We start from the raw sequence: 15,920 nt of genomic DNA on the forward strand, positions 1-15,920 counted from the left end.
TCCTACTCTTATAGCAAGAATGAGAAGTATTTAAAAGCAGCTTCTCGCTTCTCAGAGTTATTTTCAGCTAAGTGGCCCTGCTGGGTGTCACCCAGGCCCTACTTGGGCCGCGCGGCTTCTCCAGTTCCCGCTGTCCGTGGGGGCGGGGTGGGGAGGTGCAGCCCCATCTGGTCACCCAGCTGCCCGGCTCTCTGGGACCACCCCACGTGTTTTCACTCCTTCCCCCAGATTTCCAAATTCAGGGGAGAAGTGAAATTATTTCTCTGTCCATTAAGATTTTCCAGACCCTTGACAGACATCTCTAGCTAGAAGGAAATGGCCCCAAGGAGTGATGTCCATGCATGTGGCCCCCACAGCTGTGGTCAGCGTGACGGTCTGGCCTCCGGTGTGTCCAAGGATGCCAGGACCCCTGCCCAGGGTCCCCTGAGGTGCCCTAACACCAGGCGGCCACAGAGGATGTCATCAGACCCAGGCAGAGCAAGGGTGGGCAGGTGATGGGGACAGTGCGGCGGCGGCATCCCCGGGTGGAGGGACAGGTAGCAGGTGGGAACCAGCAATTCTGAGCTCTTGAGGAAAGGCAGAAATGCTGGTTCTTGTGAAAGCTCTTGTGTAAATCCGGTCAGCAGATTCCCCATTTAAAAGGGCAGGACACCTGGGCTGCTGCTTGTCAACCTCAGGTGACTCACCTGGAGAGACCATTGGGCAGGTGCCCACCAGGACCAGTGCTGGGGACAGAGGGGTGAACCAGACCCTCCCTGGCTATGAGCAAGTAGGCGAGCGAGCCAGATGGAGCGCAGGCCCTGCCCGGGGACACACGTGCCCCGAAGGCTGTGCAAAAGGCATGGGAGCCCAGAAAGGGTGCTCTGGCCGGCCAGGGGGACTGAGGCCGGCTCCCTGGAGGACAGGACAGTGGGCTGAAGTTCAGCCTCTGTCATCCAGGAGGAGGAGGGTATGGCAAGCGCGAGGGCGTGGAGCAGGAGTGGGAGGGTGGTGGGCAGGGGAGGGCTCAGGGCGGGAGGCTGCACACGTGGGGAGGACAGCCAGGTGGGCTGCAGCCCCAGCTCCGGGCTGAGGCCCGGCAGGGATTCCGGGGAAGGCAGCAGGTGGGTCCAGCTCTTTCAGGCCGGAGCAGGGAGGCCCTGGCTGGCCTTGGTGGGAGGAGTTGGGGGCAGCAGCATCTGGGAGCTGCACACACCCCCCACGGACTCTGTCCTGACTGCTAGGGATCTCTGCACCTCCGGGCGCCGCCTCCTTAGCCACCCTGTGGTTCCTGGGCCCTGATCTGGACAACATTAGGTGCCCTTGGCCAGGCCCTGAGGTCTGGGCTCAGAGAGGGGCCCGGGTGACACAAGGGGCAGTGGAGGGCCGGGCAGCCCAGGCCAGGGGGCAGCTCCTGTCTGAAGGAGGCTGGGGAGGAGGCCGGGGTGACCACCCGGCCATCTGGGCATGACAGGAGCTTGCGTGCCTCTCATCACTGAGTGGGCAGAACCACACCGATGGAGCACGGACTCTGCTCCTGACCCCAGTGGATGCACCTTAGGGGAGGGGAGGGTGGCTATTATGAGCCCACTTTATAGGTGTGGAAACTGAGGCTCACACAGGGGAGGGGGGCTGTCCCACTGCCAGGCGTGGAGAAGAACCCCCTCCCTGCCCTGCCCCACCCCGACGGAGCACATCCCCACGCCTCACAGTCTGATCACTCTGAAACGAATCCCAGAAGCCGCAGGGAGGAAAAAACAAAGCGTTTATTTTTGCCAGCTGTTTCCCGTCCTTGAAAGCGCCTGAGAGGTGTTTGTCAGGAGGTGTGGGTGACTCATGCAGACACTTGGAGATGGGATTGGCTATTTTTGCCTCAAATTACAGGGAGACATGGGCTGCGTTCCTGCAGGTGTGCGGGTGGCCAGGCTGACCCGCAGCGGGGAGACAGGGCAGTGGGTGCCGAGCACGGTGGACCAGACGCTCCCAGTGCTGTTGGCGACTGAACGACTGGAAACAAACCCCTCAGCACAGAGGCAGGCTCTGGGCTTGCTGGGGTGCTGGGTGCTCGACTCTGGGGCGTGGGGGGGTGGGGGCGGGGCGGGGCCCGTGGTCCTCGTGGATGGGGGACGAGGGGGCGGCGCGGGGACCATGGTCCTGGTTGACTGCCCCTCCTTCCAGTCTGCAGTGTCTGAATATGAGGCGCCCCCTGCCCTGCCCCCTCTGGGTGAGCAGGCCCCGGGCTCTGTGACCCCCCAGGTGGCTCACACCTTCCAAATCCACCTGAGGCCTGCCTCCAGGGCTCAGCCGTGGAAGCTGGAAGTCCCAGGCCCCTGCAGCTCAGAAGCCACGAAACCTGAGCTGAGAATGGTTGTCCTCCCCTGTTGCCCACTGGGTGCCCCCTCCCTGAGGAGGTTAAAGGGGTGGGGATCCCACTCCTGGGCTGGGGCCCGGCCCCAGGGTGCTTAAGATGGGAGGCCATGGCCCATGCCTCACAGTGTGGTCCCTGTACCTGGAACCGGTGGCCCTCTGACCCGGCTGTCCCCAGCTCTCTGGGACTCGAGGGCCCCAATCTGGAGGGTTCTGCATTGCTTATGAGAGCCCCTTCCCTCCAGGCTCTCGCTGGGTGGGGGCCACAGAGAGGTCATCCTGACCCCACCCATGACACACACATCATGAGGTGAGGCGGGGGCCGAGAGCAGGGGGCCCAGCCTTGGGGCAGCTCCCACACCTGGGACTTGGCGCTGAGGACGAGGGAGCAGGAAAGACACGACCTGGCTGCCAGGGCAGCTCCTTTGGGAGCAGCACAGAGAAAGGCTCAGCTGAGGGCTGGAGCCACAGCAGCCGTCAGAAGGTTCAACAGGAGAGGAACCTGGGGACAGCTGACTCTGGTCGGTCACAGGAGGGTGGTGAGCCTGATCAGGGGTGGTGGCCCTGAGGGGGACAAAGTGGCTGGGCCTGGGCAGGGCAGGCAGGGCTGTGCCTCTCAGCAGGGGGCTGGGGGAGTGACAAGAATCTCAGCTGAGGAACAGTTAGCGCTTTCATTCCTGGGTCCTCAGTTCACACATCTCAGTGGCACATGTGTTATTCACACAGAGTCTGACATTCATTCTCTGTGGTAAATAAGATGCTTGTTTCCCCCTCACAAAACGGGCCACACTTCTCCCCGGCAGCTGTCGCCTGGCTGGCCAGCCCCGAGGAGCAGCATGGGCCCCCCTGTCAGCCTCGGCTGCTGCCAGGCGCCACTGAGCGCTTTCCCTGCCCCTCTTTGGTGCTGCGGCGTCACCTCCTAGTGACTGTTACTCATTCATTTATTCACTCACTCACGTAGCGAGTGTCCGCCAGGCTGGGGGAGCAGCCATGAGCAGGACGGACAAAGCCGTGCCCCGAGGGGCTTGCGGCCCCAGGGAGAACAAGAGACACACTAGTAAATCAGACACATGATAACTTCATGCCACCAGAACACGAAACGAGGCCCAGGGTGGAGAGTGACCGGGCAGCGAGTGGCACGTGGACCCGTGGTCAGGGAAGGCTCTGATGGGCGATAAGAGGGGGGCAGCCTGGTGGCAGCCTGGAGGAGGGTGTTCCTAGTTAGGGAACAGGAAGCACAGAGCAGTGTGTGCAAGGGGAGAATCAGGGACGAGGTCGAAGAGGTGGGCTGGGAGCCCAGTGGGCGGGACCCCCTCATGGGCCATGAGAAGGACTTTAGAGGTATGTCATCATAGGATGTAGCCGGTGAGGGTTCTGACCGAGTCCCGGCGCTGTGCTGGGCACCGTCACTCACAGCCTCTCCATGCCTATGCGGGTTTAGCATCCCCATTGTGCATGGGGGGAAACTGAGGCTCAGGGAGGAGCTGGCACTCACTCAGCTCACGATCGTCTGCCACTCATGCCCCCTTTCCCAGCGACCAGCGCTTCCCAGGTCTGTCTCTATAACCCCCGCCGCTCAGAGGACCCTTTCTTTGCTCAGTTCCGCTAGTGGCGCCTCCAGATGTGTTGGCCCCAGCGCCCCGTCTACTGCATTTTTGAAGGCTTCTTCCAGGAGGGGCCACTGCAGCTGGGCCTTCAAGAGGAACAGAAGAGGGGTCTCCTAACATGGAGGAAACAGTTGAAAACTTAGCAGAGGCCCGAGTGTGGATGGCATGTTTGGGGCACAGCAAAGAATCAGATCCGCCTGGTGTAGTCCTGCTCACTATTTTCAATAAAGTCAATTCATTTCTTAAAGTGGAAATATTCTGTTATGAAATTTTACAGTCCTGCCTATATCACCAGTATCACTTGCCATAAATAAAACATGACCATCAAAAATTAACATAATGAAAACGAACATTTATTAATTTTAAGAAAGACTAAAACATCTACTAATTTTAAGCACCACCATTCGGGTTCTAGGATGATACACGTACAACAGAGCAATTACCCAGCCTGAACAGCAGGGGGAGCTGAAAGAGCTGCAGGCACCTGAGGAACAGCCGCAAAAGGTCTAGCGTTTATGTCAACAGGGTCCCAGGAAGGCAGGAGGAAAAGTGCAATGCACAAAAAATATTTGAAGAAATCATGGCTGAAATTTAGTCAAATACACAAATCCACGTGTTCAAGAACCCCAGAACAGAATAAAGCACAAATAAATTTAGACCCAGACACATAATAATCAGTCCATTGAAAATTAAACACAAAGGAAAAAGATCTCAAATCAGCCGAGAGAAATGATGCTGTACTTACAGGGGAAGAATGAGTCAAATGACTGAATTTCTCACTAGAAACCATAGAGGTCAGAAGTGATTGGAACAGCGATTTTTTTTTTATTGAGGAATAGTCAGTTTGCCATGTGTCAGTTTCTGGTGTGCAGCACAATGCTTCAGTCATACGTGAACATACATACATTCATTTTCATATTCTTTCTCACCATGAGCTACTACAAGATATTGAATGTGTTTTCCTGTGCTATACAGTATAAACCTGTTTATCTATTTTATATATACCAATTAGTATCTGCAAATCTCGCACTCCCAGTTTATCCCTTCCCACCCCCATCCCCTCTGGCAAGTCTGTTTTCTATGTCTGTGAGTCTATTTCTGTTTTATATGTAAATTCATTTGTCTTTTTTTTTAATTCCACATATGATCTCATATGGTATTTTTCTTTCTCTTTCTGGCTTACTTCACTTAGAATGTCACTCTCCAGGGCCATCCTTGTTGCTGTAAATGGCATTATTTTATCATTTTTATGGCTGAGTAGTATTCCATTGGAACAATATTTTTAAAGTGCTGAAGGAAAAGAACTGTCAGCCCACAATTCTGTATTTATTGAAAAGATCCTTCAAGAATGGAGTTGTTACAAGAAACACTCATGTGAAGGGAAACTAAGAATTCATTGCCAATAACCTGCTCTTTTACCTTGCTAAAGGAAGTGCTTCTGGTAGAAGGGAAATGACACCAGAAGGACACTTACAACATCAAGAATGAAGGAAGGGCGACAAAGGATAAATGCCTGTGTAAATATAATAGACTGTTCTCCCTTTGAATTTTTAAAATATGTTTGACGGTTGAAAACAAAGATGCTAATATTGTCAGATGATGTCTTCAGTGTATATAGACGTAACGCATGAGGTGGCTACAATATAAATGAGAGAGGGTAAAGCCACCTAATGGTGACTGTGTTTTCTGTATTTCACTTGAAGTGGTGAAAAATAATGGTTCTATACAGAGTGTGAAAGTTTACTACATACAGGCATACCTTATTTTATTGCATTTTTTACAAACTGAAAGTTTGTGGCAACCCTGCGTCAAGTCATTTTTTCCAACAGCATGTGCTCACTTCATGTCTCTGTGTTACATTTTGTTAATCCTCACAATATTTCAAGCTTTGTCATTATTATTATCATTGCTACGGTGATCTTCTTTTGAGGCACCATGAACCGGGCCCATAAAGACTTAATCAATAAATGTACATATTCCCGCTGCCCCACCAACAGGCTGTGCCCCTGTCTCTCTTCCTCTCCTGCGCCGTCCCTGTTCCCCAAGACATAACAATGTTGAAATTAGGCGAATTATAACCTTACAATGGCCTCGAAGTATTCGAGTAAAAGACGAGTCACACGTCTCTCACTTTAAATCAAAAGCTAGAAATGATTGAGCTTGGTGCAGAAGGCACGCCAAAAGCCAAGACAGGCCAAACGCTAGGCCTCTGGTACCAAACAGATAATCATGGTGTGAATGCAAAGGAAAGTTCTTGAAGGAAATGAAAAGCGCGGCTCCAGCGAGCACACGAATGATGCCAAAGTGAAACTTCCTTATTGCTGATACGGAGAGAGTTTTAATAGTTTGGATGGAAACTCAAACTAGCCACAACATTCCCTTAAGCCAACCCCGAGCAAGGCCCTAACTCTACAGTTCTGTGAAGGCTGGGAGAGGTGACGAACCTGCAGAAGAGAAGTTTGAATCTAGCAAAGGTTGGTTCATGGGTTTAAGGAAAGAAGCCGAGTCCATAACAAAAGTGCAAGGTGAAGCAGCCAGTGCTAACTGAAGAAGCTGCAGCAAGCTATCCAGAAGATCTAGCTAAAGTAATGAATAAAGGTGGCTGCACGGAATGACAGGTTTTTAGTATTCCAGCGTACGGAGACACCACATTTTGTTACCCATTCATCCACTGATGGACATTTGCGTTGCTTCCTCATTGGCTTTTAAAAATTTACCCCTGGACATCCAAACAATGGAATACTGTGGGACGGTTGAAAAATAAAAAGCATGGAGGTGCTCTGTCCTGCACCTGCATGGGAAGATGTCCAAAATGTGCTGTTAGTGAAAAGAGCGCAGGAGAGTGGGTGCAATGTGCTAATTTTTTGTGTAATAGGACAGAAAAGAGGAATATATGTGTTCATATTTTCTTGTATTTGCATCAAGAAGCTCTGGAAAAGTAGGTGAGAAACCAACAAAATCAGTTACTATGGGAGACAGTGTGTGGGGGAGCGGGGCACCCCCACCCCCACAGGTCGACTGGAGCCCCTGCTGGAGGGAAGAGGGTGTCCGCCAGCGCACCTGCCAGGAGGGGCGGGAGGAATGGCGGGGACACTGCCGCGGTTCTGCCTGCGCCCACCCTATCTCAAGGAAACATCTAACTTCAGGGAGCCATCGCCCTCCTCTCCCCTTCCCCGGGCACACCCTGCAGAGCTCCAGTGGGACAGCCTCCAAGAGGTCCTGGCCATCTGCTGTGCCGAGAGGGTGCCAGCAGCTGGCCCACGCAGGCATACGTGACCCTCAGCCGGAGGACACCAGAGGCTGCAGCAGGAGGACAGCCCATGCACTGAGGCCCAGGCCAGGGCCCAGCTGGCGGCGTGATGGGGGGTTGGAGGAGGGAGGGCAACACGGGCTGCCCATCTGCTCTCTGGGCTTCCCTGTGAGTCCCAGCGGTCCTGGCCCCCAGCTCCACCCAACCCCTGGCCTCAGTGACTTGCTGCTCCAGAATCGAGCTGGGTCCGAACCCCACCCCCACCCCCACCCCCACCGTGTGTCCAGCACCCCACACTCAGCCCCCAGTATCAGGCCAGGCCTGAGATGCTCTGGAAGCTTCCCAGCTCATCTCTTGAAGCTGTGACATCCTGGCTTCCCCAGAAAGGACGCCTGCAGCCCCACCCACACCATCTGACAGACCACCCTGCCCAGCAGAGAGGTTTCCAGAATCACATCCACCTCTGATTCTGGCTCATCTTTGAGAAAACTGAACCGGGATCTGGGTCAGGCTGCAGGGAGAAGATGGCAGGTGCCTGGTAGGAGAGAGCAGAACTTGCTGGCCTCAAGAGTGTTCTGTCTTGTGGAATGAGGTTCAGGTGCCGGGCCCTGGGTGTGGTGCAGAGGCGGCCCCACCCCAGAGCTGACCACTGTTCCCCACTGAGCCTGCCCGCATGCCCAGGAGCCTTCCTGCCATGATGGACAAGAGGCAATTTTGTGAAATTTTACAGTTTCATCAGCTGAAAATTGAACACTTACACCTTTACTGGGAAGGTGAAAATAAAGCTGTGGCTTTCCCCACGGCTGGGACTGTCCAGGCTGCTGTCCACATTGGTTCCCACACCTTCCCCACACTGTAACCCAGTCCCCACACCCACCCCCACACACCCTTGAGACAGCCCTCTGTGGGGCTCCCTCTGATCCCCCACATCAGCTCTGACTCTTCAAGTCCTCTGTCTCTACTTCCAGGGCCACCAGGTCACCCAGGGGGGCTGGATAAGTCAGAAACAGGCCAGGACCAGGAGCTGTCATGAGGGCAGCAGGGGTGAGATGAGCAGGGTGATGGGGACACTGATCCCTGGAAGGCCCCTGTGGTGAGCGTGCAGGACCCCACAGTTAAGACTGCAGGCTGACTTGAATGTCATGGGGGCATGGTTGAACAGTCACAGGTTTGGCCAGGACTCTTGCCCTGAGTGCCCCCAAAGGCTTCGTTCAGGAGCACTGGCCTGTAGGGATCTGTGAAAGAGCCTGAGAGGAAGCACATTCCTCTGCACACTTGTGGGCGGGCACCTGCTGCAGGCCAGGCCCTTGACTCAGTGCTGGGTGGGAAGACATGCGTGCTCTGGCGCCACCTGCAGGAGGTCTGGGTGGAGCCGTCGCCATGTAACAGCGCAGGTGGGCTTTCGCTGCCCCAGGCGTCAGCAGCCCCCAAGCACTCAACAATGCTGATGAGGAGGATCTGCTGGTGCCCACCAGGAGTCAGGCCCAGCCTTGGAGGAGCTGCTGCAGGGAAGCAGGAAAGCAGGGAAGGTTCCGCCTAGGAGGAGGAGTATCAGCCATGCCCAGAGGGATGGAGAATTGAAGATGGTGGGAGAGCCTTCCAGCAGGAGGGCATAGCTGGACAGGTCAGCAGGTCCTACGCACAAAGAGCCTGGAATGCCAGGCTACAGAGGACAGCCATTTGGCTGCACTAGAGAGAAACTCAACTTAAACAGGCTCATGTGATGGAGGAGTCCACAGAACAGCTTCAGGTACAGCAGGATCCAGGGCCTCACACACTGACCTCAGGAATGTTCTCAACTTCCTGACCCTTTGTGGGGACAAGATGGTCCCAACGGTGCCATTCCACCCGCTCAGGGTCCCCAGGGGAAAGAGCTTCCAAGTGCCACAGCGTTCTAGGACTGCATCTGAGCCATCCAGTCTGGATCAGGTCCACTCCTGATTCATTCTTGTGGTCAGCGGCAGGCAGAATATACTGACTGTCCAGGCCTGGTCAAAAATAACCTTCATTGGGGTTGGGAGTAGGTACTGGAAAGAGCCAGTCCCTAAAAGGTCTGGACTAAGAGTAGAGGAGAGATGGTTCCTAGGGGCTGCAGTGGCTGTGGGGTAGGGGTCCCTCCCAGGAAGTGATTGCTGGGCTCAGGTGGGCACAGAAGTGCCTGTGGGAGGCAGGCCCCACCCAGCCAGGATCCCTGGGGACCAGCAGGTCCAACTCTCCCTTGCCGTTGCAGGCAGGCATGCCCCAGACACTGAGCACCTCCGACATGGTCACCCCGGGCAGCCTCAGCCCACCCCCTACTGAGCCCACGGATGGCGAGCAGGCCAGGCAGCCCCTCCTGGATGGAGTGCCATCCTCAGCCTCCCTGGACACCTTAATCCAGCAACTCGTGCCCACAGCTGACTACTACCCCGAGGTGGGTGACCCACCCAGTGGGGAGGAGGGGCCGCAGAACGGGCTGTCCTCCACCAGGTGTGGGAGAGACAGCAGGGCCGGGGCTGGGGGTGGAATAGCCTGGGAGGCACATCCTCCCATGCCTTTGTGAGCACGTGATGCCTTTCTCCCATGTCCCCCCAGAAAGCCTACATCTTCACCTTCCTGCTGAGCTCCCGCCTCTTCATCGAGCCCCGGGAGCTCCTGGCCCGGGTCTGCCACCTGTGCATCGAGCAGCAGCAGCTGGACAAGCCGGTGCTGGACAAGGTGAGAGGCAGGGCAGAGCAGGGGGGCCTCTGAGTGTACGCACTCTCCCCTGCCGTGCCCTTGTGCACCAGCCTCCTGGAGAGGCAGTGATTGCCCCTGTCCTCCTGACAAGGAGCCCACAGGGGTTTCTGACTTGTCAGAGGCCCGGAGCCAGAAAGGACAGTCAGAACCTCTAACCCCAGTTCGGTTTTCCAATGCCCCAGGGGGGCCCTTGAGCTCACACTGAGCCCAGATCCGGTGCCCCAGAGCCCCATGACTAGGACCCGTGCCATCTGTGGCCTGGGATGGCCCTGCAGCATTTGCCGGGCTCCCTGCCCCCATCACGCTCTGTTCCACCCTTCCATCTTCTGTGGTTTCACTGGCGCCCAAGCCTTCCCTTAGTTCCCCACCTCCTTTCCTCTGTCCCTGGCCAGATCCCACTGGCAGCGGCCACCTATTTATACACGTGTCGGTAGGGCTCCACTGTCCCATGATAGAAACCCAAATTCAACTGGCCTAAGGCAAAGGGACTTCACTGGCTCATGTAACTGCAAAGTCTCAAGGTACCGCTGACTCCCGGGGCTCAAACATCGTTAAAAAGTGGCCTTTCCCCCTAAGACCACCTGCTCCGTAGTCCTGTGGGCCAGCCTCACTGGCTCAGGCCGGCTCTCTGCACAGTGACAGGTAGCCTCTGCTGATCCAGGCTCAGTCTGCCCTTCCCAATCCTGTGAAAAGAGGATCCCGACGAATAAACGACCTGATCTCATTGGCTTAGCTTAGGTCATATGCCCATCTGTGAGCCAATCACAATGCAAGATGGGGGGTGTGCCCTGCCCTGATTGGCCAACACTGATCAGGTGCTCTCCCCGAGCCCTGGGGCGGGGTCAGCTGGGAACTTGGCTGTTTCTGTGACCCCCACCCCACCTCCTAAGAAACCCTCACCAAACTCAGACAACCCTCGGCTTGCCTTGCAGGCCCGGGTCCGGAAGTTTGGCCCCAAACTGCTCCAGCTGTTGGCCGAGTGGACAGAGACGTTCCCGCGGGACTTCCAGGAGGAGTCAACCATCGGCCACCTGAAGGACGTGGTGGGCCGCATTGCCCCCTGTGACGAGGTGGGCGCACCGGCACCATGTCTCCTTCCTCACACCCAGGGCCTGAGCCCGTTCCTGGGCCTGCCCTGGGCCCCCCGCTCCCTGCTGCAGCCCCTCTGAAAGCAGCCCCTTTCTGCCGCATCAGGGAGTCAGGCACTGCAGAGCTGGCAGGGAAGCCAGGCCTCCCGTTCCAGGCCTGGTCTCTGGATCTCTCTCTTGTCCTGCTCCCATCAGTGGCTTCAGAGGGCAGGCGATTGAAGACCATTCGTGGACTCTTGTGGTCGCGTGGTCAGGCATTGTCAGTGACCCACAAGGCCGGCCGGGCAGAGCCTGCTTCCCCAGTGGCTTGGGGTGCAACCAGTGTCCGGCATCAGGTGCCTCTGCGCCCCACGTCCTGCCCTGCTCTCCCGTCTGCGTTACTCTGGGGAAGGCACTTAAAGGTGAAAGGAAATCAAAATCCCTGCCTCCCAGGATTAGGGTGGAAACCCTGGCAGGGAGTGCATGTCACTGGGAAGAGACTGAATGTGGCAAGCTGATAGCTAGCGACAGGCCCCAAAGTGGGTCTGATCATGGCAGGGCCAGCCAGAGCCACAGGGAAAACTGCACAGGCAGGCTGGGCGACAGGAGGCCATAAAGTCCAAGCCTAACTGGGGTTCAGAAGAGGAGGCTCTGCTTTGGGATCATTTCATATAGCAGGCAAGTTAGCTGTTTGGAGAGCTCGGGGAGGTGAGGGTCATCTCCTCCTCCTCCTTTGCATCCCCTGATCATCTGGGATCCACCTGCTGTGGGATGCAGCACAGTCAGAGAAGGCTCAATGATTGAATGGGTTAGGAGGATGAAGCAGGGAAGGGAGACACGGACTGACTGACTGGCTGGGTACACAGTTGGCTACTTTGATGCATGAGTGGAGCCGGGAAGAGAGATGTTTGGGTGGTTGGGTAGGCAGGTAGATTTATGGGATAAGTGGATGTGGAAAGATTGATGGCAAGAAGTGGAGGAGAAAGGCAGAGATAGTGGCTAGGTGAGTGGGTACATGGATGAACAGATGGATGGGAAAGCAGGTGAAGGGGCAGGTGGATGTCTGTGCATGGGTGTGGGTGGGTGGGTGAGAACATGGTTAGGATGGATGGATGGATGAATGGACGGATGAGTTGGTAGGTGGATATGTGGGCAAATGGATGGATAGGTGGATGGATGGTGGATGGATGGATGAGGGCAAATGTTAGAATGGAGGGAAGGATAGATCAGTGAATTGATGGGTCTGTGGGTGGGTGACTGTATAAAAGGGGAGGTGGGCAATGACAGATGGGTGGAGAAGAGATGGGTGCAGGGACAGTAGATGGATGGATGGATGGTTGGAGTAGAGGGCGTGTAGTGGGGTAAGAGCCCACTCTCCTGAGTTATCTCCTTACCCCCACCCCCAATAGGCTTTCAAGCAGTGTGAGGTCTAAGCCATTGACCAAATGGATTATCTTCCCTTATCAGACCTACCTCTGCCATTGGTGGAGCCATTTCAGAGGCAGACTCTGCCATTCTGGCCATGGTGGTGTGGGACAGCTGTAAGTCCTGGGCTTGTCTCCTCAAGAAGCAGTGCCTCCTTACCAACCACCCAAGAATCTGTCAGGGCTGTGCTAGGCACTCTTTTTTAACTATGAAAATAAGCTCCAACCAAGACCCGTGAATGGGCTGTTGAAAGCAGTCACCCACCAGGCGTGGGTTTTCAGAGCAGAAATAACTCACTCGGGGCATTTCTTATTCCTTTCATTGGAATACAATTAAGTGTGCTGAGTAGTGTGAGCTGCCCACCCACCCATGCAGACCCAGGCTGGGGCGCCCCGTGTGTCTTTGTGAGCCCCTAGTTGCCCTGCCCCAAAAAGCACCTGCTTCAGGGGGATGTCCTATGGGCGCTGTTTCGCCCCTGAATGCTGCAGGTGGGCTGCAGCCCTCCCAGCACGGGCACAGCCTCAGCTTGGAAAGGAGCTGGTGAGCCCTGAGCCAAACCGGTGGGGCAGGGCCGCAGGACTCAGAACATGGGGTGTGGGTCAGACCTCCTGAGCCCAGATCCAGGCTCAGGAACCACAGCTGTGTGACTCTGGGTAAGACACTTTCCCTCTCTGAACTTCAGCTTTATCTGTAAAATGGACATAATGACTGTTCCCACAGCACAGCTTTGCGTCAGAAAGTCTCTAAAGTCACACGTGCTCTCATTTCAGCACTCGGTGAATGTGAGCTATGATGAGGAACAAATTCCTCCCAAAATTCAGACACATGGGGATTATCTTGAACTTTTATGGAACTTTTGTTATGGAACATTTCAAACATACACAGACAGACAATAGAAACCATGGACTTCTGTGTGCACATCCCCTAGCTTCAACAGGTATCAACGTTCTGCCAAACTTGTTTCTTCTATCCCCTCACACACTTCCCCCTCCCTCCAAATTATTTTTTAAACAAATCATAGACATTATATCTTTTGCTCCAAAAATATGACAGCATTATCTTGTAAAGGATTTCTTACACAGGGATAGGATCAAATGATACAAAGTGCTATGCACAATGCAGTGAGGTGAGCGCAAGCCTTTTCAGAGCTGTGTGTCTTTGGGCAAGTTACTTAACCTCTCTGAGCCTTCGGTTAACTTCTGTAAGAGGAAAGATGATAATTCCCCCCTCTCAGGGCTGTGAGGAGAACAGTGCTGCTCAGCGGTGGGGAGGAGATAGTAGAGGGCCAGGGCAGAGTCAGGCTCTCCCATCGAAGTGGCTGTGAAAGGCGACCGCTTTCTCTTTCTTCCTGCCCCCTCTGCCGTTTCCCGGAAGACTCATGCCCTCACTGTGCTCTCCACCTCCTCTCGGTAGCTGAGAACAAGAGGGCCGGCGGGGAGCTGAGAAGGCCATTTTCCATGACTCTGGGTCCTGGAGAATCCATCCAAGCCTTCCACCCCAGCCCCTGTATCAAGGTGCCTGCTCCGGGCCACCCTCTGCTGGGCAGAAGACCCTTCCTTGGGGGGAGGCTCCCAGCAGACTGGGCTCAGCAGCTTCAGCTCAGGAAGGCCAATGCCGAGGCTGAGGGAGACTGGGGGATCCCAGGGAAGGCCAGAGGGAGACAGGACAGGGGGACCGCGGTGCCCTGGCCACCCCCACTGGGCTGGCCAAAGGAGGAGGCGGGCGTGACAGGCAGTGCTCCCAGGGACTGGCCCTGCCTTCTCCTCGCACAGCTGGCTGCTGCTCCCCACAAGGGCGTGAGTGCTGGGAAGCTGACAGGGGTAGCCAGCTGGGGGGTGCAGGGCTCCTGCCCGTGCAGGTGGGCTGAGCCCATAGGACATCGGCCACGGGCTGGCTCGGGTGGGCGTGTTCAGGAAACCCCATAAACAAGGGCCAGTACTTGTCTGGCCAGAAATGGGTTCTAATCACAAAACACCGGTCCAAGAGAACTTGGATGGAGGCACCTGGAGAACCATGGCCACCATGCAGGCCACCACTGGAGAGATGACCTCTGCACTGGCAGCCAGCTCTGTGCACACAGCCCAGGCTCCGTGGGAACGATCGCAAAGACAGGCCAGCCCCTGTCCTCCCAGCGGGCGGGCAGCTGAGCCACCAGGGGATTGCTGAGCCATGCTGGGCACTCCCTGGTGCTTCAGATGTGGGCTCCTGACCAGGAACATCTCGGCATTCTCAGTGATAGGTCCCGGGTCCCCGAGCCTGCCCAGATTCACTGACATCTCCCAGGCCATGGCCACAGGGCATAGAAATCTGAGAAAATGAGAGGAGGTCAAAGAGGTCAAAGAGCATCTCCACATTCAGAGGGGAGGCAGGCAGAAGATTTGGGAAAGAACCAACAGAAAAGCTGGAGGTTAACACCACTGGGAAAAAAATTAAGTGGAAAAGAGAGGGATAGATGGAGGCAGGAGGAACTCAGCATCCAACCGCAGTGCAGACAGACAATCCTGCTAACAACCCAAGGCAGGAGGAACCGGGCCACTGAGGCAGGTACTCCTGAGATGTGGCCCCTGGCTTTCATGACGGGAAGTCTGGGGTGACAGCAGGAGACCGTCTGATGGTGACGGGGGTGGAGCCAGATGGGGTGCTGGAGGGATGAGTGGAGATGTGGGAACTCAATAGCCAGTGTGGCCACCCCAAGACAACTGGCTGGGCAGTGGAGAGATGGGGGCTGGTGGAGGTGTCAGGTGGGGCTCAGCGGTGACTGACTGTGTCACTGGGGCTGGCTCTAGCTGGACTCAACGCACATCTTCCCAGCACTCAAATGAGGACCTGGGAGGCAGCGTGCTGACCATGCTTTTGTATGCAGCAAAGCTGAGTGGGGATGTTTCTTCCATAGGTGACAAAGGGAAGAGTCGGACCTCAGTTTACCCCACGCTGCCCAGCCAACCCCTGGGTGCCCTGGGTCTGCCCTCCACGGCTCTGGGATTAGGGTTAGGGTGAGTGTTAGGGTTTGGGTCAGGGTTCCCTGTGTCCTGAGGGCTCTGCCACAGCTGCCCTGGCCACTCCACAGAGAAACTTTCATAAGGGGCTGGGACACCATGTCCACCACCAGAGCTCTGGGCATCACCAGGGCTGGACTTAGTGCTCCTTCGAGCCCCATCAGGGACTTGAGGAACCATGGAGTTCCCCGGGAAAGCCCTCTGCCCCATCTGCAAATGCCTCTGGGTCTGTTTCAAAGCAGCATGAAGACAGTGCCCTCTTTCTACCTGAAATTACCTCGCAGTACTGACTGTCCAGCAGCCATTATCTTCCGAGGCCTCTGGGACCAGGCCCTGCTGGACACTCCACCTGTCTGCCTGACACCTCGTTGTTGCCAGGAAGCCAGGCCCTGGATGCCCACCACCACTCCCAGGCCGGCTGCTGGCTCAAGGGGGCTGACTCCACCTCTGGGAGAGCCATTTGTGGACAGGTCGGGGGGGGGCCCTGTTCCGTGGGTTACCGACCAAACCT

At 55.9% G+C, this 15,920-nt stretch overlaps 1 protein-coding gene across 4 annotated transcripts in view; it reads left to right on the forward strand.

Annotated features, from left to right (window-relative positions):
- The window catches only part of RASGEF1C (RasGEF domain family member 1C), a 61,928-nt gene that overhangs the window by 22,046 nt on the left and 23,962 nt on the right, over window positions 1–15,920 (forward strand). For all 4 annotated transcript variants that reach the window (XM_032464867.1, XM_032464870.1, XM_032464868.1 and 1 more), the window contains 3 exons: window positions 9,434–9,616; window positions 9,778–9,900; window positions 10,854–10,991. In XM_032464867.1, the coding sequence (XP_032320758.1) occupies window positions 9,434–9,616; window positions 9,778–9,900; window positions 10,854–10,991 (444 nt within the window). The remainder of the gene's footprint in view (window positions 1–9,433; window positions 9,617–9,777; window positions 9,901–10,853; window positions 10,992–15,920) is intronic.

The sequence above is a fragment of the Camelus ferus genome, chromosome 22 (genome assembly GCF_009834535.1).
Source record: "Camelus ferus isolate YT-003-E chromosome 22, BCGSAC_Cfer_1.0, whole genome shotgun sequence".
NCBI lineage: Eukaryota > Metazoa > Chordata > Mammalia > Artiodactyla > Camelidae > Camelus > Camelus ferus.